Below are 21,266 nucleotides of genomic sequence, written 5' to 3' on the forward strand. Positions count from 1 at the left end.
TGCTAGATGAGCCACTTATAGATGCTACATACAGCTCATTTCAATACTAATCAGTAAAATATCTTTAAACAAATGTGTAGCATAGCAGGCAAGAATATTGGAAATGAACTCTATATTTGAAAGATAGCTGCTTTAACTTTATGTGGTTATATTATGACCACTGTTCCGTAATAAAGGTACTAGTAATGAATTAGCAGATAACTGAAAATACTGTTATCCCTTTTGATCTGAGCAGCTAGCCAAAAATTGAGGTCTTACAGGTTGTTCCAGTCAGCAGGAGAAATTGATTATGGAGTCAGGGACCTTTGTGCAATCTTTTTTATTTACAAGGAATGTACAAAGTCCTGCTGAACACAAGAGAAATGAAACAACAGGAGGCAGTTTCTCTGCTCACAACCTCCAAGCCTCTTTTAGGCAGTACCACATCATGCTTGGCTAGGGCTATGTGTGTAGCTTCCTTCTGTTTGTGTGCTTCTCCCAGCTTGCCTCCTCATACCTACACCCCCACTTCCCCAAAACAATATCAGAGAAGCCCCTGAATGACTTTTGTTTTGGTTTGGAGCCATTATTATTTAATAAATCAGCTAAACTGTATCTGTTATCTTAAATCAGTGGTGGGCAAACTTTTTGGTTCGAGGGCCACATCTGGGTTGCAAAACTGTATGGAGGGCCAGGTAGGAAAGGCTGTGCCTCCCCAAACAGCCTGGCCGCTGCCCTCTATCCAACCCCCTCCCACTTCCCGCCCCCTGACTGCCCCCCTCAGAACCCATGACCCATCCAACCCCCCCATTCCTTGTCCCCTGACCACCCCTTCCTGAGACCCCCACCCCACCCCTAGGACCTCACCCCCTATCCAACACCCCCTGCTCCCTGTCCCCTGAGTGCCCCAACCCCTATCCACACCCCCGCCCCCGATAGGCCCCCTGGGACTCCCACACCTATCCAACCCCTCCCCCCCCCGTTCCCCGTACCCTGACCGCCCCCCCCAGAACCTCCACCCCATCCAACCTCCCCCTGCTCCCCGTCTCCTGTCTGCCCCCTGGGATCTCCTGCCCCTTATCCAACCTCCCGGCCCCAGCCCCCTTACCATGCCACTCAGAGTGGCCTGTCTGGCAGCTGCTCTGCCCGGCTGGAGCCAGCCACGCCGCCCAGAGCCCTGCCCGCGTGGCAGCGTGGCTGCGGGGGGTGAGGAACAGTGGGGGAGGGGCCGGGGTAGCCTCCTTGGACAGGAGCTCATGGGCCGGGCAGGATGGTCCTGCGGGCAGGATGTAGCTCGCAGGCTGTAATTTGCCCACCTCTGTCTTAAATGAAGGATGGCAGTTACACCCACCAGCTTCAACAAGATTTAACACAACTTATACCAATATTAAAGGTTTCTTTAGGGAAAAAAACATTCTGTAGTGCTAGATATTCCTACAGGTTTACACCACTGGGTCTCCAGCAAGCTGGATGCACTTTGTGTAGAGTAATGTGGTTCTCTGGATTCAATTTTTAGAATGGATTGTTTCAAACTTTCCAGTTTCCTGAGCTGAAAATACTGACTGTCTTAGACGGTCAACTATTTTTATTTTAATGCTTAAATAGTTGTAATTAACCAGCAAGTGAGACAGATTAGGAAAGGTGTCTGTTTCTTTGTTGCTCCTTCAGAGCAACAATCTCTTCCTTTAAAGAGAGGCTTCTAATATCAAAATTCAGCCTTTTTTCAATGAGTACAAGAAGTTTGGTGTTTAATGATTCCTCATCTATTTTCATGAGCCCTGGACCTTCATAAGTCTATTATACTTTGTGTATGTGATGGGTATATGAGGTCCTTTGAGGTGAGGTCCCCTGCTGGAGGTCTTGTAGTCCTACTACACCCCACCCCATGAAAGGAGCAGTGAACGTGGGTCCTGCAGGCCTGCTTGGAAAGGCTGCAGGGAAGCACCCAATCACAGCACAGCAGACTCAGATAACAGAAGCTGCAGGGCCTGAGCAGCTTGGTTCTTAGCTGGGGTCAGAGGGGTAGGAAAGGGTGTACCACTCTGGCCAAAGGGAGCTTGATGGGCTGCATTAGCTAAACCTGGTTACAGGAGGACCTGAGAACTCTAGCCATCAGGTACTGGACAAAGGTGAAGAGAACCAGAGAAGGTAGTAGTAATCAAATAAAGGAAGCAACTCGTGGCTGCTATTTGTAGGGTCCCTGGGTTGGGAGTAGTGGGTGGGCCTGTGTTGTCCCCACCCCCAGGGGAAGTGGACTAAGCCCCAGGAAGGGGATATGGCTTGTTTCGAAGGCCAAGCAAAGGACTGGAATGCAAAGGGCTTACGGGTGGTGCTGAAGACCCAATAAGGGCAGATAGACTGTCTGAACTATTGGTTACCACCCTTCTACCCCCCCAAAAGGGGACTGGATTTGAGAGATGACCTGGCTGGAGAGCTGGGGCAGTGAGAACCGCTCAGGACAAAGTGTCTCAAAGGAGAAAGCACTGCCTCCAGGGCAATAACAGGGCAGGGAAGGACTTAGAGTTAGCCCAGAAGGGGCTGAGAACTGAGCCCAGTGCCAGGGCCGAAGACACTAACAAGGGCACAACAATAGCCCTTGTTGAACCTTTGTTACCCTGGAAGGGGTTCATCCATTCATCTGTTAACTGTGTGACTTAGTCAGAGGGCTGAGCCACTGAAGACCCACCTGATGAGGTGGATAACCTAAAGAGAGATGCCAGGAGAAAAAGCAGATTGCAGCACCACACCCAGCCAGCAGAAGGCACTTGTGAGAGGTGAGTGCACCCCATCACAGTTAAATGAAAAGATTACTGAAAGTCTAGTGTTGAATATTAAGGATATCATCCCCGATTGATCTCCTAGAAGACTAAAATCTGGTTCAACAAATGGAGTAGAATTAATCATTTTCTGTAAATAATGTCCGAGATGTATCTTTATGTGCTTTCTAAGCCCTTCCTGTGTGCTGGAGGGCTGATTCAGCAAAACACTTAGACCCAGATCCACAAAAGGAATTTGCCACCTAACTTCCAAGTGTAGGTGCCTCAGAACTACTGCTCAGATGCCACCTAACTCTAGAGGTGGCTCAAATCCCTTAGTTCCTAAACTTTTGCTGTACAAGTTCTCTAGGCGCTTAAGTTTCTACTGCTGGGCATGCTTGCAAAGCTTCAGTGTAGGCATCCAGGTGCCTAAATCATGCATGAACCCCAGCAGGTTCCTCCAGCCAGGTGAAAATAGGCTTTGCCTTACCCCACTCACCTGTGGGTGCCAGTCTGGTGATTGCCCTATCTGTTAGACTCTGAGAGATTCTGATGTGGGTCGCTCTCATTCTCCGGTCAAAGCTGTGTATAAATAATTATATTTGCATTGGGCCAGAGAGACTCTCTAGTCCAGTGGTTAGGGTATGCACTTGAGAGACAGAAACCCCTGTTCAAATCCCATATCTTCATCAGCCAGAGGAAGGAATCAAACTGGGGTCTCACTTATCCTGGGGGAGTTCCCTAACCACTGGGCTAAAGATTGTAATGGAGACCTCCCTCATTGACCATTGAGGAGTTAAGTGTTAACTGTTGCCATTCTTACAAGAAATAGCTCAGGCACATGACTCCAGGACAGGGTTCACAGTTGTGTATCCAAAGCAGAGGTGCCTTCTCCCAGTCCAGAGTTATGTGCCTAACTCTGAGAGGGGCAGGCCTTAGAGAACACTTTTCTTGGCATCTGCTATTGGCTGGTTTATGTGGCTCCCTGCCTAGCATGCTCAGATGCCTCTTTCACTCTAGGCTTTGTATAGTGAGCATAGGTGCCTAACTCAGGTTTTATAGATTCCACTGAGTGGCTAGGCACCTATAAGTTAGGTGCTGCAAAGCTTAGTGTTGCAACACGTAAATCCCTTTGATTTGGGCCTTAGACCCTTATTCAGGAGAGCATCCTTAAAAAGGAGGGGTGGCTAAGCATTCACTTAATTTTAAGAGCATATTTAAATCTTTCTCCATAAAATGGGATTTAAGCATGTGGATAATTGCTTTCCTGAATCAGAACCTCAAGGTGGTTAAGTCTATAGTTAAGCATGAGCTTAATCAACTTGCTGAATTGGGCTCTGGGAGCATAATCCACCCAATTGGAGCAGGGATCATGCTGCTTATGCATTTGCCCTTGTGCATAGGGAAGCCTGGACAGGAACTGTTCCTTCTGCAATTCCCTCAGAAGTGGTGCACCTTCCACACTGTTTGCAATGCATGACTGTGGTTTAATGCCGCAGGTCTTCCCTTTTTAAAATATGGGACTGCTGTACATTACACCTTGGAACATATCTCACCTTTTGGCAACAAAAAGTTCACAAAGGGCATCCATTCAGACCTGTGAATGAGAGTTTCAAAATGTTTTCTTTCAGGTAAGTCAACATACTTCTAGTCACGATGCCCATTGTTAATCTCATACAATTTCTGGATATGGGAATATAGTAAAACCTGAGTGTTGCATGTTCACAATTCTTTCTGGAAAGAATTGTATCATTTTCATAGTACCAGTAGTTTATAGAGAGGAATTATGGATATTGGAATATTGATAAGGTCTATTTACATTTTTCTTTGGATGTTTTAAATGCCAAACATTGTAAATTGTGTGTTGTGATTACTTCAACATATACATTTTGCAAAAGCTGTTTTTTATTTCAAGTAATTCAGGTCTATTGTTTTTGGGTAGTATGTACTGATTCTTAAAGAAGACAAATTATAGTTATTGTGACCCACAAACCCCTCAGTGCCAACTGGCAAGGGGGTTGAAGAATATCCTGATTCTGGTGTGTACATTCTGGTACATCAATGAATCTTATGTGAGGTCTTAAATGAAAGCCAAGGTAACACTGCTCATTAATATTGTTGGAAAATATATGTATAGCTACTACGTAAGGAGTTATGTGTGTGTTTGTGTGTATACATATACATATACATAGATAGATATAGATAAAATACTGAAAATATGCTCCTGGATTCTGTTTCTCCACCTCTGCTGTGATACAGGTTTCCTGTCAGACAAAAGACACTTGTATCTGGCTCTGTCGGTATGTAAATTAAGCACTGTACGCTAACACATTTGGGACATATTTACATATGAAGTCAACAGATATGAAGCCAACAATGAAGTGCACACAGCAGGGGCAGAGAACCTTACCTTGCAAAAATCTTCAAAGGCTTGCTGGACTATATTTGGGGAACTGAGAAGACGTCCTGTCATCTTGCACCTAGGAAGTAAACAGGCAGTGTATTTATGTGTATGAAAATGAATCTGAACCAGCCTTGGTGAAATAAAACTTCTTTAGACAAGAGGTTAACCTATAAAATGTAGTCTGTAGAAGGAGTATTTTGACTTTGTTTTATATGTTACCTTTTTTGTTTCAATTATCTTTACTCATTATTTCTTGAGTCTTGAATCTTTGATAATAGACTTATTCTGGTTTTCCCTCTAAATATACCTGTGTTGTGGTATTAAGCAAGAAACCAACTTGTATGATTGAACTGGGATGGATGTATTCACTGTTCCTTTGGGACAGCAGACCTGGTATTTCTGTGACTGTTCAGTGGATAAGAGACTGAACACTATAGGGGAACACTTCAAAGGGGTTTGGGATCTGGGGTACACCTACTGTTAACTTGAAAGGCAAAGTAAGGGCAGACATAGCCTAGAGGAGAGTGCATGGGTGGCTAACAGGCTGGTGGTGTCAGTGAGCTGCCACCCAGTTAAGCACATGTAAGTCTTCCTCATGCTGGAGGCAGGGGGTAACAAGATGACTCAGTCCTGGGTACTCAAGAGCCATCACAATTATGTTAGACAGCATTCTACATTAGACATATTAGGAGACCCTGTAGATTAAAAAAATAATAATCTTTTATTGTTGTCAGTTTATTACTACTGATTTTCAAGATGAATTCTCATCATAAATAATTGGCAATTTCATCAATTGCTTTAGGACTGTTATCTAGCTTATTAGCAGTAACTTCTAGCCTTCTATGGGACAGTTTGTGGTCCTAATCAAGCAGGAGCAGGGCCGGCTCTAGGCACCAGCGTTCCAAGCATGTGCTTTGGGCGGCTCTTTTCAAGGGGTGGCTTTTTTTTTTTTTTTTGCTTGGGGCGGCAAAAAACCTGGAGCCAGGCTTGAGCAGGAGAGTAGCTTTTAAACATCTGAAAAAAATATTAACAAGTTTGTTAAAGACAAGAGAACTTGTCTATTCTTGATATAAGTAAATATAGCTGGAGAGAGATGGGTGCATTTAATACAAGTTTGAAATTAGGTTGCATAGTAATAGATGTGATAATGCTTGAACGATGCTATGGATCAAACTCTTCTTAGAAATGTGATTACAGGTTGCATGATTGGAATATTTGTTCTGTGAGGAAAATGCCTATTTTTCCAGAAATTTGCTTTAATTAAGCTACCTCATCCATTGTTTTTCTGACAAATTTTCATAGAAACTTAAACACTTGAAGTCACCGTCAGTCTTTCAATTTTGTGTTTATACATATGTCAACGTTTCTGGAAAAATAATATATTCCATTTGTTACCACATAATGCTATAATTACTACATTTGAAGGTATGGTACTACAAGCAAAACACTTTTTCACAATTTATACTTACTACAATTAAATAATATTTTAATATATTTGTATTGACTATTTAAACAGTATGTGGTCTGATTCAAAGCCAGTTGAAGTCAATGTGAATTTAGTGGTCAGACTCTAAAAGAAGTGGAACAAATTGTTAACATGTTCCTAACATTTAATGTTACCTGAATCTGTGGGTCCTGCACTACACTAGTGAAAGCATAAGTTAGTTCTTTTTAACTCTCTAGTCTAGGACCCTTAACTTTCCAAAGAAGGACACTTACGTATATTGTTGTGTTTGTTTTTTTTAATAATTTAATTTCTTAAATTTGCCCTTTCATAACTTTTCATAGGTTTTTGTTTGTTTCTGTTTTGGGCTGGTGAATGATATGAATGTGGAGATAACAATTAACTCTGGACCTTGCATTCTGTATTGTCTCATAATCACTTTGCCTTCATTGTAGACCAAATGAACCAGCATACATTCAGTAATGGGAAGTTTGTCTTTTTTTTTTTTTTTTTTTTTTTTTTGTCTTTTTTTTTTTTTTTTAATTTTTTATTTTTTTTATCTTGTATTTTTTTTTTAATGGGATTTTTTTTTTTTTTTTTTTTTTTTTGGTATTATGGGCCTCATTTGCACCAATAAAATGTGAGATGATTTCACATGCAAAATTAGTAGACCCATGATTTTTAATGTCTGGAATGTCTCTTCCCTTGCCACATGTTATTTTTCCTATAGGGAGCGATGGGCTGCAGAGTGAGCATATGACACCCCAATCACAGGGCAGTCAAGGCCCTAATTCAAACTCTTCTCCAGCCAGGCCATGGAGCCGTGACTCATGGGCCACGGGCTCTACTGGGCCACCCGGCTGGTAAGTGCCTGACCGGGTCCCACAAGCATCCGCTGGTGTTGGGGCAGCAAGCATAGCATGCTCCCTCCCACCCCGAGTAGGGCCCGGAGCCCCCACCCTGGCCTCATGTCCTCCCCACCCACCGTCCTTGGGTCCAGACCCTGGAGTGCTCTCCAGTCTTTCTCCACCCCAACCTGTTTGGCTCTACTCACCCGCTTCTGCCACATCCCAGTAGGGGTGCCATTTAGGAAGGTGCTGGGGAGGCACCTGCCCCCTCCTTGAGTTTTGTACCACCGGCCGAGAGTGACCACCCATGCTCCCCCATTGCTCGCTCCTCTTCCCTCTCCCCTCACTGACCAGGAGTTGCCCCCTCCCGATACCAAATCTGAAATGGTGGCCTTGCATCGTGGCCTTCCCCTACCTCCCCGGGGCTGTTCTTTGCAGTCAGCTTGGTCCCTCCTGCTACCTGGAGCCTCCTTCCTGCCCCTTTGCTATTCTGGCATGCCCCACTAGCTGGCTCATAGTCAATAGCTTCATCACCTTGCTCCGAGCCCCAAAGTACTCACCCTATTTTGCGGCCCAGATCCTAGCCCATACCCATTCCTCTTTCCCCCTCCCCCTCTTCCCCCCACCCCTGCCCATCTCTGAGACTTGGCTCAATTGTGGGATACGGAGAAATGTTTGTGGGGGATGAGCAGCGACACCAGGTGGCTCAGGCCAGCCCTGCATGTCCCGTTTTCAGTTTAGGGAAATATGGTCACCCTAGTTATGGCTCCCTGGTTCCCTACTTCAGCCTAATTTAGCCTAGGCTGCATTAACTTGCACCAATTTTCTAGCCTGCATGAGATCATATGTTAGCTGGCAAGTGCAGCACACATCAGCCACTCTCCCTCCCACCCCTGACTGAACCTGGTTTTAAAAGGGGAAAATGTTTCAACATTTTTTGTGAACATTTTTTCATCACACATTTTCCGATTTTGAACACTTTCAACTAGTTTTATAAATTCCTTTGTTGAAATTTCCATGGTGCATATAAGCTCCATGGCACATACTCAGCCATATCACATTACTCCTATGCTCTACGTTTGTTCCATATCTGAAGTTTCTAGCTACAGAATCCCTCTGAATCTTATTTGTCTCCACATGACAAACTTCAGACAGAAAGAGGCTTTAAAAAAAAAAAAGTTGGAGTAGTATTGGTATTCGGTTTAGTTAATATTACTTACTGTAGCAATTGTATAGTCCTTTTCATCTTCAAAGCACTTTGCAACTCATTAATTAGATAATGTTTTTAACCTTAACTATGGAGTGGCTTCTGCAGCACCGTAAATTGAAGCCAGAAAAGATTCAAATTGGAAATAAGGTGCAAATTCCTAGCAGTGAAAGTAATTAATCATTGCAAGAGCTTACCAAGGGAAATGATAGTCATTGTCACTTGAAGTCTTTAAATTGACATTGGACACCTTTTCAAAAGATAACTTGTGGCTGAACTAGAGTTTATTATGCTCAACAGCATACATTTAAATAGGGAAGAATAATTCCCTCCACTACAGTAATTCCTGGGTGAAATACTATGGTCTATATCATGAAGGCTATCAGACAAATTTATCTTAGTGGTTCCTTACAGCCTTAAAATCTATAATCTTAATGAATTTTTTGGGCTGGAAATTTCCTTACTCTATTTAAAAGTAAAAAAAAGTAGTACTAGTTTTCATGCTTGCTGAATTAAAAACTGGGAAAATGGATTTTTCTTGTCTTTAGTGAGACTTGGTGAACACTTTAGTGCAGGGGTCGGCAACCTTTCAGAAGTGGTGTGCCGAGTCTTCATTTATTCACTCTAATTTGAGATTTCGCGTGCCAGTAATACATTTTAACGTTTTTAAAAGGTCTCTTTCTATAAGTCTATAATATATAACTAAACTATTGTGTATGTAAAGTAAATAAGGTTTTTAAAATGTTTAAGAAGCTTCATTTAAAATTAAATTAAAATGCAGAGCCCCCTGGACCGGTGGCCAGGACCCAGGCAGTGTGAGTGTCACTGAAAATCAGCTCGCGTGCCGCCTTTGGCACGCATGCCATAGGTTGCCTACTCCTGCTTTAGTGTATTGCATCAGTTTTGAGACCTATGCTGTATGAGCGTGACTTCCATGAAGCATCAAAAGTGTAGGGGGTATCATCATCTGTGATTATAAGATCATATCCAGCAGAATCAGAATCATATCTGAGACCTCAAAGAAGTTAAAAACTTTACCAAAATAGCATGCAGAGCTTGTAACTGCTGCATGTTTATACATTTAAAGTAATAATCCCATTGCCATATAATGTGAGGCTTATGGTAGTTAGTGTCTCTTGGCATACTACTTGATGAAGTTATAAACTTCAGGCAGAAAGAAGACTTTACAAAGTGTCAGGAAATATTTTGCCCAGTTCAGAGTTCCTAGGCCTTCAGTGTAATCTACCCAATATGTCTCTAGTTGACTCTTTGCATTACCCCATGTGCGATATTCAGAAAAGCAGACACTATGAAAGTGGGGAGTCAAACCTGACAGCTATAAATTAGGGCGACTATGGGAAGAAAAAAGTACCTCCAATCGAAACTTTGCGGTTAATAATTTGCCATTAATTGTTTAGTGTGATCCATTTTAAACACATTTTGAAGCTAAGTACATACTCTAGATCTTTAAGTTCATACATGATTAGACAGACCTAGCAAAAAATATTCAACAACCTCTGTCCCAGCTGGGCTTTTTGATGGTGCTGTTCTTGGCATCTCTTGTGTCATATGTATGGATATGCTAAATCCTGAATCACTTAGTCTTGAGCAATGAATTTGGAAGCAAGGTTGCCGTTGTGCTTGCAGAAGTTGTGATTTCCTAATCTGCCATGTTTTTCCCTGAGCTGTATGTCTTCCTCTCCTTTTATTTCTCCTCCCATGGCCAAAGAAGTATAATCTTCTGCCATGCATCCCTGATGTGGGATTGGATGTGCATTTGAAAATTCAGCTACTTTCCCTCTCCCCCAACCCAGGAAACTGGCCTGCATGCCCCTTCAAGAAATATTGATGATGATACCACTGGAGGAGATGCACAGCACTATCTTCTCCCTGATGTTCCTGAGAATTCACTATTGAGAAAAGGCTGCGGCTGGGAGGAGGCTCTCAGCCTGGCAGTGAGTTTTGAATTTATGGGAAGGAGTCTGAAATAAAGAGTTCAAATAGATTTTTTTTTTTAGATTATCACAATGTTTCATCCTTCTCAGCACGTAATGTTACCATGCTACAACACATAGTAAACTTGCTGAGCAAGGTATGCAACAGTAAATCATTATTAATATATTAGTCCATTTTGTTTTTTACCTGTGCAAAGCTATCATAAACTTAGTGATCCAGACACATTTTTTCCCCTTACTTCATTAGAAAACAATCCAGTTCATTTTTAAAACTTCAAAGAGTGTTGGTAACTTTCCCTAAAAGAGTCTGAGAACTTAATTTTTGTGTTTCTCTTTGTTGTGAATCAAAGAGAAATAGGACTGAAATTTGCAACAATTACTGCATTGTTTCATAATGTTTTGTTATAGCAACATCTAATTCTGTTGAAATTCTTCATATCTAATTATTCCAATGGGTGAAATTCATTGTAACTTCTCGTAACAGACTGTCTCATATACTCTCCTTGACTGTACTTTTTCATGGGATCTCACTGGTAAAGTTGTAATGTCATTGACACTACAACTGATATAGTGTAAGAGAATTTCTATCACATAATGGACTCTCACATATCTTTCTGTAAGACTTTGTTCACTTTTAATAATATGCAAATAAAGAAGAGCTTCACCTTAAAAATTAAAACATGCCATATAATCTTCACCTACCAAAACACCAGTATGAGAGCAATGGTTGATGACTTGATTTTGTTTTTATTTCTTCAACAGTGATTGAACAAACTCCCTCTACTTCTACTAAATACTACTGAGTTGATATTAATTTTCATGAACTGAGCTTGCAGATCTATGCTCAGGCTTCAAAGACAAAAGTTTTGCAGTGTGATTTCTAAAACATACATGTCAATATTAACATTTGAAATCAAGTGAAGCACACTTTCCTCAGCCCATGTGCTACCATGACTTAATGTGTGACTTTGGGGAAATTACTTAACTTCTCTTTCTATCATTGTTTCCCCATCTGTAAAAGGGGATATAATTGTCTAGCATAGAGGTAGGTAGGATTTTGTCTAAAAATATATTTAAAAGTTGAGCTTTCAACCTTAACTCTTAATTTTCTTTCTTCTGATTCCCTGCTTTCACAACTGTAATATTGCTTATCAGTAGATTTGTTTAGAGTGCATTATGTATAGTAGTGACAAAGTTGTCCATTATCTTGTCATAATAAGCGGTAACCTTACCACAAATTTCCCATTAATTTGCATCTTTTCAGTGAATTATATATAGCGTATTGTAGAGATATTTGCTCTTGTATTACACTCTCTAGCTAAGGACCTCAAAGCACTTCGCAAACATTACTGAATTATGCCTCACGACACTGCTCTGATGTGGGAAAGAATTATTATCCCCATGTTACAGATGGAGAAAATGAGGCACAGACAGGTTAAGCAACTTGCCCAGAGCTACACAGGATGTCTATGGGAGAGCTGGGAACAAAACCCTAATCTCCTGACTTCAAATCTAGAGCTTTAACAACTTAAACATCCTTCTCCTGAATGATACCATGCAATTTTCAGAAAAGTTATAGCACTGTTTTGATGAGAACTCAGTAAATTACTCAAATCTCCATATCTTAAAATATTCTGGGCCATAGTAAAAGTATATGTGGCTGAAAAGCCTTTCTACAGTGAAGGTTCACACGGCTTGTCTGTCTCCCTAATGCAGTTTCTGCATTAGAGTTAATGATATTTCAATATTTCTGAAGTATTTAGCATTTTTCACTGTACTGATTACAATCTGTTGTAGATGATAATTATGCTGCTTTTATCACTCAAACACTCAAGTGATTTTTAAATCTTCAAGTGGCTCATGCCAGATTTTTATTTCTCAAAGGGTTTGAAAGTCTGCTTAGATTATGCCCTTCTGTCACATTAGCTGTAAATGCTAAATCAATGCAAAATGAATAGATTCTTATTTCTAAAAATAACCTTTTTCACAGGAAGAAGAACTAAGGAAAAGTGGGGAAGCCAAATATTCACACTTGAGCGACGAGCTTCATGTTCTAATTGAAGTGTTTGCTCCACCTGGGGAAGCTTATTCACGTATGAGTCATGCCTTGGAAGAGATTAAAAAATTCCTTGTTCCAGTAAGTGGCTCATAACATTTTTTTTTCTAATTGTCTCTAGTTCTGCTACATTGAACTCACTCATTCTTTAAAATCCTACCTGGTTCAGGAAACAATTTGATCTGCAGAAGATTCATCTTATGCCCAACAATACATTAATTGTTCCTTAAGTATCTTCTGTGTGGGATTTTTTTATGATCATAGGTCATGGACATCAGTGTAGAAGTATGCTTCTAAGATCCTTGAGTACTGTATATTTGTACTGGCACTGTTCGCATGTGCTACATTTTATATAAATATCTTTCTATAAAATATTCTGAATTTACATGCAAAACTAAAAATACAATAATAACATCTTATTCGGCAGAGTTTACACTAATAATTACGATCAGTTCCAATATTACTGCAATTCAGAAGACTAATCCTGACTCAGGCTTGAATTTCAAAAAACATCGCTATTCAGGAAAGCACTTCAGTATGTGTTTAAGTGCTTTCTGAAATGGGGGCCTGAAACTCAGGAATACTAGGTAGTGGGAGAAATAAGAGATGGAGGAAACTCCCTTTCATTTATATTTGTATTATATAGAACTACTTCAGCTAACCCAAACTCCTTGTAATCTGAACCAGGATTATGTTCCATTTTGCCTATTAATTTCTTTGCAAATTCCTTCAACTATTTAAAATTTCAGTTGTCCAAATTTATTCACTGTACCCCATGACATTTTGATATTCAAGGTTTTACTTTATATATAATCTGCATTAATGATGACTTTGCAACAGTGTTGTGGCATGAGCTACATACCAAAAAAAGCTGTGGTTTTGTCTAGTCTGATCTGAGGACATAGATACTGTTGAATGCAATGAATACAGAATAAGAGTTGATTCAAATTTTTCAATAAACAAAAAAAGCAATAAAAAATGTATACTAATTCAAAGGTCTGTCTTCCAACAAGAACGCAACAATGCATTTACTATACTTTGTACCCATATAATACACATCAAAGTAAAAAAAAACATTCAAATACTCAAATTGATTATAGCATAGGCTAATCATTTAGAGGCTTTCTTTTTTTGATTCCTTTTTGTTTTGTTTTAAATTGTTCTTTTTTGGATACAGTATTTAAAACCTTATATTTTACAACCACTGAACATGGTGGGTTTTTTTAAATGAGTAACTTGAAAATGGCTACATGCAAACTGTGAGATATTTTGCTTTAAATAATCAAAATTCACGCTAAGTGTGACAACAAAATATACCATGTTTGAAACAGGCCATTAAGTTGTCACTTTTCATCCCACTACTATATTTCCAGTTTGGAATATAAATGATGAAATCAAATGATCTTTTAAATGCTCTTACACTGGAAGAAATTAATGAGAATTGAAAACAGTTTACTAACATAAATTTTGTTTCCAGATTGATCATGCAATAAAGGGGGCAGAATAAGAATATAAGTATGGCCATACTGGGTCAGACCAATGGTCCATCTAGCCCAGTATCCTGTCTTCTGACAGTGGCTAGCTCTAGTTGCTTCAGATGGAATGAACAGAACAGAGCAATCATTGTTTGATCCATCCCCTGTTGTCCAGTCCCATCTTCTGGTAGTCATCAATTAAGGGAGACTCAAAGCAGGGGGTTGTGTCCCTGACCATCTTGGCTAATAGCCATTAATGGACCTGTCCTCCATAAACTTATCTAATTTTTTAACACAGTTGTACTTTTGGCCTTTACAACATCCCCTGGCAATGAGTTCCACAGGTTGACTGTATGTTGTGTGAAGAAGTGTTAATTTTAAACCTGTTGCCTATCAACTTCATTGGGTTGACCCTTGGTTCTTGTGTTTATGTGAAGGGGTAAATAACACTTTCTTGACACCACTCAAGGTTTTATAGACCTCTATCATATCTGCCCCTAGTCATCTCTTTTCTAAACTGAACAGTTCCTGTCTTTTTTAATCTCGTCTCATATGGAAGCTGTTCCATACCCTTAATCACTTTTGTTACCCTTCTCTGTGTCTTTTCCGAATCGAATGCATCTTTTTTTGAGAAGGGATGACCAGAACTGCATGCAATATTCAAGGTATGAGTGTACCGTGGATTTACATAGTACCATTATATTTTTTGTCTTATTACTTATCCCTTTTCTAATGGTTCCTAACATTCTGTTCGCTTTTTTGACTTCCTCTGCTCATTGAGCGCATGTGTTCAGAGAACTGTGCACAGTGACTTCAATATCTTTCTTGAGTGGTAACAGCTAATTTAGACCCCATCATTTTGTATGTATAGCTGGGATTGTGTTCTCCAATGTGCATTACTTTGCAGTTATCAATGTTGAATTTTGTCTGCCATTTTATTGCCCGGTCACCCAGTTTAGTGAGATCACTGTGTAACTCTTCAGTCAGCTTTGGTCTTAACTATCTTGAGTAACTTTGTATAATCTGCACATTTTGCTAGCTCACTGTTTACCCCTGTTTCCAGATAATTTTATGAAGATGTTGAACAGCGGTACAGTACAGTACAGATTGATGGGGGAACCTTGCTATTTACCTCTCCATTCTGAAAACTGAACATTTATTCCTACACTTAGTAACTAGTTAAAAGATAGGACACAAATCCATGAGAAGACGTTCCCTCATACCCATAACTGCTTACTTTTGCTTAAGGGCTTTTGGTGCAGGACCTTGTCAGTCTGTCTGAGTGCTATATCTACTGCATCACCCTTGTCCACACACTTGTTGACACTCTCAAATAATTTTAATAGATTGGTGAGGCTTGATTTCCTTTTGCAAAAACCATGTTGACTCTTCCCCAAGATATCATGTTCATCTGTGTCTGATTCTGGTCTTTACTATAGTTTCAACCAATTTGCCTGTTGGCAATTGGGTCATGATAAAATTTTGCAGGGCAAATCAATGCAGCAACAAAAAATTGACAACGTACCTTGGAACGACAATTTAGCTGCAGCTAAATTATGTAGATGTGCCAAACTTCAGAGAGTGAATTTTTATAGTTAAAATAATCCCTGGTTAGGAAGAGTTTGTAATTTGTAATCAGGTGGGGCTGATAACACTGCCTACTATTAAGGTTTCTTGTAACTTCCTATTGCAAGACTTTATTTTCAGTTGCTTATAATTTTGCGAAACTAAAACCATTTGGACTGAATTTTTCCATGCTGGGTGTCTGTCTCAGGCCGATTTTGTATGTTTGTTTGTAATTTTAACCAAAACAGGCCAGCCATTTCTGAGAACAAGGCTCCAGGGCATCATTGAAATGCCTTTATCCATGAGACCGTCCTTTCTCATTCTACAATCTCTTGCCTCATTCATTACACACCTTCCAAGTTCTGCAACCAGTTAGGCAGGGGTCCTATAGACAATAGCCTCCTCTACCACACAATCCTGATTCATCCCTCAATCATGTCTATTCTGTGCACTGAATGGCTAGACCTACACGATGAGCAAGGGGTGTGATTTCCAGCTCACGTACATGGATTTATGCTAGCTCCATTACAGCTAGTGAGACTATAAATAGTAGCATAGTTGCAATTAGCACAGTCAGTGGCCACACAGCTTAGCTGTGCTGAGTACAAACCTGCCTGAACCCCCTGAGTATGTATTCGGCATGGCTAAATTGTGGTGCTCCTGCTGCTGCCCATGCTACTGTGGCCACACAATTATACAAACTCATGCTGTCATGAAGCTAGCACAGGAATATGTGCCTGAGCTGGGAATCACACCACTAGCTCATAGTATAGACCTAGCCGATGAGGCAGGTGTACTGTGGAAAAACTAGTATGTGATCTTGTAATTAGAAACAGTATCATAATGCGCAAGCAACAGGAATTCTGGCATTTCCAATTTCAGTGCTTGACTTTGCAACCTTAATGTTTGTTTAACATAATGAGGTTATGTGGGGTGGGGGCAGAGAAAGAGAAATTTACTGTGCAGAAGGGAAATACTAATACTTCCTTAACTGTGGGCCAGATTCTGCAGCCCCAGTGAATGGTGAGTAGTATCATATTCTGTGAGTGCTCTTACTGAGACAATACAAATAAGCAGCAGAGAATCTACTGCAATGAGCCTTATTTAGCTTGCTTATTTTTCTTGTATACACCACTTTCAAAAGTAACTACCATCTTAATCTTAAATTATAGTGATGATTTACACACCTCTATTTCAATCACCCATCCTATGTTCTATCTCCATGCAAATTATCCCTGTCCTAGGAGAACAAAGAGGGTGGTAGAGTAGTGTGGTGAGGATAACATAAAACTTTGGTGAAACTCGGTCTTAAATATTCAGATTCTGCACAGCTTAACATTGTGTGCTGCACTTATTTATTATAAAAAATGTGATGCATTTCTGAGCACTACTAGAAGCTGTATTGGAGGAGATATAAAAAACAGATTTGTCAGAAGGTTTGGAACTTGGTTTACAGTAGCAATAATCACACTAACAAGTAATGACTACACTTTCTCATTTGGTTATTAGTTTTATCCTTGTCTCTGCTTCCTTTCAGATTTATAATAACCAACAAAGCAATTATTAACTGGTTAGTTACAACCTATGTGCCCAGAAAACTTGCACTAGATAATTTCCTCTTTGTTCCGTGTTTACTGTATATCTTTAATTTAATCTTTAATCAAATGATACTGTGTTTATAAAATATAATTAATTGTGGCAACAAATAGCTATTATTCCATTACAGGATTTAAAGAAGAACCTTACCCATTTATTTATAGTGACTCAGTGACCTGATAAAGAATACAAATGAGCTTTCATCTTACTTATAGCATTTTTTTTTACTTTAAATTTAAGTGGAATATTGTCCTCAGAATGATTGACTGTTTTCATCAGTAACATGGAAAGATGTTTTGGTAATTTATCATAAGCTTTTAATAAGACTTCAGATTTACATATGTGCAGAAAAAAATAGAGAAAGCAAAACAATACAGACTGGATGTGGGGATAATAGAGAGAGCATTAAAATTATCTATATATTACCTAATTCAAAATTAACAAACAAGTGTGTTTTTCCTTTATTGGCACTTTATTTTCATCTTCAATCTTGTCCAATTATAGTATTAAAACTTTTGCTAGCCAAGATTTCACACCACACTCGAAGACAGAAAATGAGTATTGGTACTGGATATTGCAAAAACTAGTTCCTGTTGAAGTCAACAAGCAGGTGGTGTTTTGGGACTCCATCCAATAGGAATTTTAAATGAATCATTGTACCGTAAAGGTTTGCAACCTTCACTAGTTTACTGATTGATAAGGTTTTAAAACTATGGACCTGATTCAAGGACCATATATTACATTTATTTTACAATGAATTGAGGCCAGCATATGGCTCTGCAAACCCTCATTTGGGTGTCCTGGTCTGGCCCTATTCAAACCTTGAATAACAGGTAGATAAGGCTTATTTTGCAGTTGATCTCACAGGACCATGTTCTCTCTGCTTTTGCACAGAACTCCCACCTGCCTCCACAAGTCCTCTGTGCAATTACTGAGGGGAGAATATGCTCCATTATGTATTGATTTGTACACTCTGTGATAAGATATAGATATAATGGAAACAGGAGAGGTCAGATGAGCCATGATCAGTTGTGGAACTGTGACAATTTGAAATATCTGTCTATGTACACCTCATTAACTCTTTGATGTTGAGGGCTCTTTATGTGTATCTGTCAGACTGCAAACTCCATTTTTGAATGTGGGGTTTGTTTACCTTCTCTGTCCTTTTACCTCCATATTGGACTGTAATCCCTTGGGATACAGAGTGAACTAGGACTAACAATAATGGATTGTTAACTTAAATGTTCTTCATTAAAATGGAATGGCACTTAACAATAGGTTGACTCCTACCCAGGAGGATTGGTTTATCAGGGGAGAAGTCACCTGGCATTAAAATCACCTGGAAGGGGTCTGAGCGCACCTGTTGAGGCTAATCAGGAGGTCATATGAGCGAGGAGATTGGAAGGTTATAATAGGGCAGGAGCAGCTCTACACTGTGGGTTTTTTTTGGCGGGAGGGCATTTTCACCAGCTCATACTGAGGGAAGCTACTTCTGGAGCCTGATGGGGCAGAGGGAACCCCTCTTGCCCCAAGGACTCCCAAAGGAAGGGTGAGTTAGAGTGAGGGACATTGTGTTCAGGATGATTTGTTGTGTTTCTAAATGGTCTATTAAGTATAGAGGAGTTGAGTCAAAACCCTTTTGCTCAGCCTGTGTCTATTGGCTTCTGCAATCATGTGTCTCTAAAGAAGTAAATTGTAAACCAGGCTCTCACCTTTATAGGGATTCTGGGGAATGCTTAAGAGCTGCTGGAGAGGTTAGGGGGAGATAGCACTTTGTTTCAAGGCCTGGATAACTGGACCACAGGGGTACCTGCTGCCAAAAGTGTGTCAGACATGAGGGCTGCACCTAGAGCCAGGAACTGCTCTGCCCCAACAATCTAAGGGCATGTGGAATTCAGTGTTTGGATCCCTCACAGTAGTCTGGTAGGTTTCTAGCGGGGGAGCTTGACCAGATCAGTGACAGGGACCAGTACCTCAGTATTGAAATGTGGCTGGTATAACTGGGCTTTTAGGTGCCTGGTGAAAACATGCACGCAGTTTTAAGCTAACAGCCAAATTCAGGGTTGACATAAATGATGGTATAAGGTATCCATCCATAAATGGGTATAAATCACACACTGGGGGGCCTGAAGGTCTCTGATACAACCTCTTGTGTTTGCTTCTACTTCTACAGCCTTGCCCTGCACCAGGTAAGTTACACTTACATACATACAACTTAACTTCACTACCATTTATGTCATCTCTGAATTTGGCCCTAAGAATTCCGAAGGTTTTCTTCACCTTTCCTCATTGAAGAGTTAACCAAAACCACATCTCTGTGCAGCCAGTGTTTGCTTGGGGCTGGCAATTGTGATCTTACAGACTCAATTAAAACTTTTTTTGGAGCCTGAATCATAAGATTGATGGAAAAAATCAAATGAAACTTTTAAAAACAATATATTTTTGGTTTTTATCTTACTCCTAGTTTTTGACCCCTTCGGGGGTCACACTTTCAATTTTTTTCTCCAAGACGATGAGAGCTGGAAACTTTCTTTACAAGAGAATTTTAACTTTCATTTATCACATGGCTCCAGGAGTTGTGGCTTTAAGAAAAACACCAACCAGTTTGAGACCTAAGATGAAATTGTGGGGTTTGGCAATATTGAAAAATAACTTTTTTTATCTAGTGTTTCCTCCTGCCTACAAGGAGAGAATGATCCCAGCTTCATCTGAGTACACTTGCATCATTGTAGCACTTCATTGTGGACACTCACTACCATGATGGGAGAGGTTTTCCCATAGCTGTAGTTAATCCACCTCCCTGAGAGGCAGTGGCTAGGTTGACAGAATTCTTTCATCAACTTAGCACTGCTTACACCAGGGGTTAGGTCAACATAGCTTTGTGTCTCAGGGGTGTGAATTTTTCACACCCCTGAGAGACATGGCTATGCCAGTTTAAGGTTTCAGTATATACCTGGCCACACTTTTCCTCAGTAAAATGGAAATAGCAATGCTTTCTTCCCCTGGAAGGGTGTTGTGAGGCTTAATTCAGTCATAGAGATAAATTCAACACAATTTGGATCTGGATGCCAAAGGCCTCAACAGTTGTGGACATTTGAATCTGAGATATTGGTTCTGCCCATCATAATTATAAAATATATCATTTTATTTAGATCTGTCTTTACCTTTCAAGCCCTCCCCCCCCCTCCAAAAAAAATGGGAGTAGTTCAGATACTGAATTTAGGTTTAGTCTAAACTGTATATATTAACAGTTCTACGGTGCTTTAAGGGCCTCACATTGAATCATAGAATCATAGAATATCAGGGTTGGACGGGACCTCAGGAGGTCATCTAGTCCAACTCCCTGCTCAAAGCAGGACCAATTCCCAACTAAATCATCCCAGCCAGGGTTTTGTCAAGCCTGACCTTAAAAACCTCTAAGGAAGGAGATTCCATCACCTCGCTAGGTAACCCATTCCAGTGCTTCACCACCCTCCTAGTGAAAAAGTTTTTCCTAATATCCAACCTAAACCTCCCCCACTGCAACTTGAGACCATTACTCCTTGATCTGTCATCTGGTACCACTGAGAACAGTCTAGCTCCATCCTCTTTGGAATCCCCTTTCAGGTAGTTGAAAGCAGCTATCAAATCCCCCCCTCATTCTTCTCTTCTGCAGACTAAACAATCCCAGTTCCCTCAGCCTCTCCTCATAAGTCATGTGCTCCAGCCCCCTAATCATTTTTGTTGCCCTCCGCTGGACTCTTTCCAATTTTTCCACATCCTTCTTGTAGTGTGGGGCCCAAAACTGGACACCGTTCTCCAGATGAGGCCTCACCAATGTCGAATAGAGGGGAATGATCACGTCCCTCGATCTGCTGGCAATGCCCCTACTTATACAGCCCAAAATGCCGTTAGCCTTCTTGGCAACAAGGGCACACTGTTGACTCATATCCAGAAAAAAAATATATAATATGGAGATATACCTATCTCATAGAACTGGA

At 40.5% G+C, this 21,266-nt stretch overlaps 1 protein-coding gene across 2 annotated transcripts in view; it reads left to right on the top strand.

Annotated features, from left to right (window-relative positions):
• Positions 1-21,266, top strand: part of KHDRBS2 (KH RNA binding domain containing, signal transduction associated 2) — a 600,826-nt gene that overhangs the window by 300,039 nt on the left and 279,521 nt on the right. For both annotated transcript variants that reach the window (XM_026653013.2, XM_026653007.2), the window contains exon 4: positions 12,584-12,730. In XM_026653013.2, the coding sequence (XP_026508798.1) occupies positions 12,584-12,730 (147 nt within the window). The remainder of the gene's footprint in view (positions 1-12,583; positions 12,731-21,266) is intronic.

The sequence above is a fragment of the Terrapene carolina genome, unplaced genomic scaffold (genome assembly GCF_002925995.2).
Source record: "Terrapene carolina triunguis isolate 2854851 unplaced genomic scaffold, T_m_triunguis-2.0 Scaffold42, whole genome shotgun sequence".
Lineage (NCBI taxonomy): Eukaryota > Metazoa > Chordata > Testudines > Emydidae > Terrapene > Terrapene triunguis.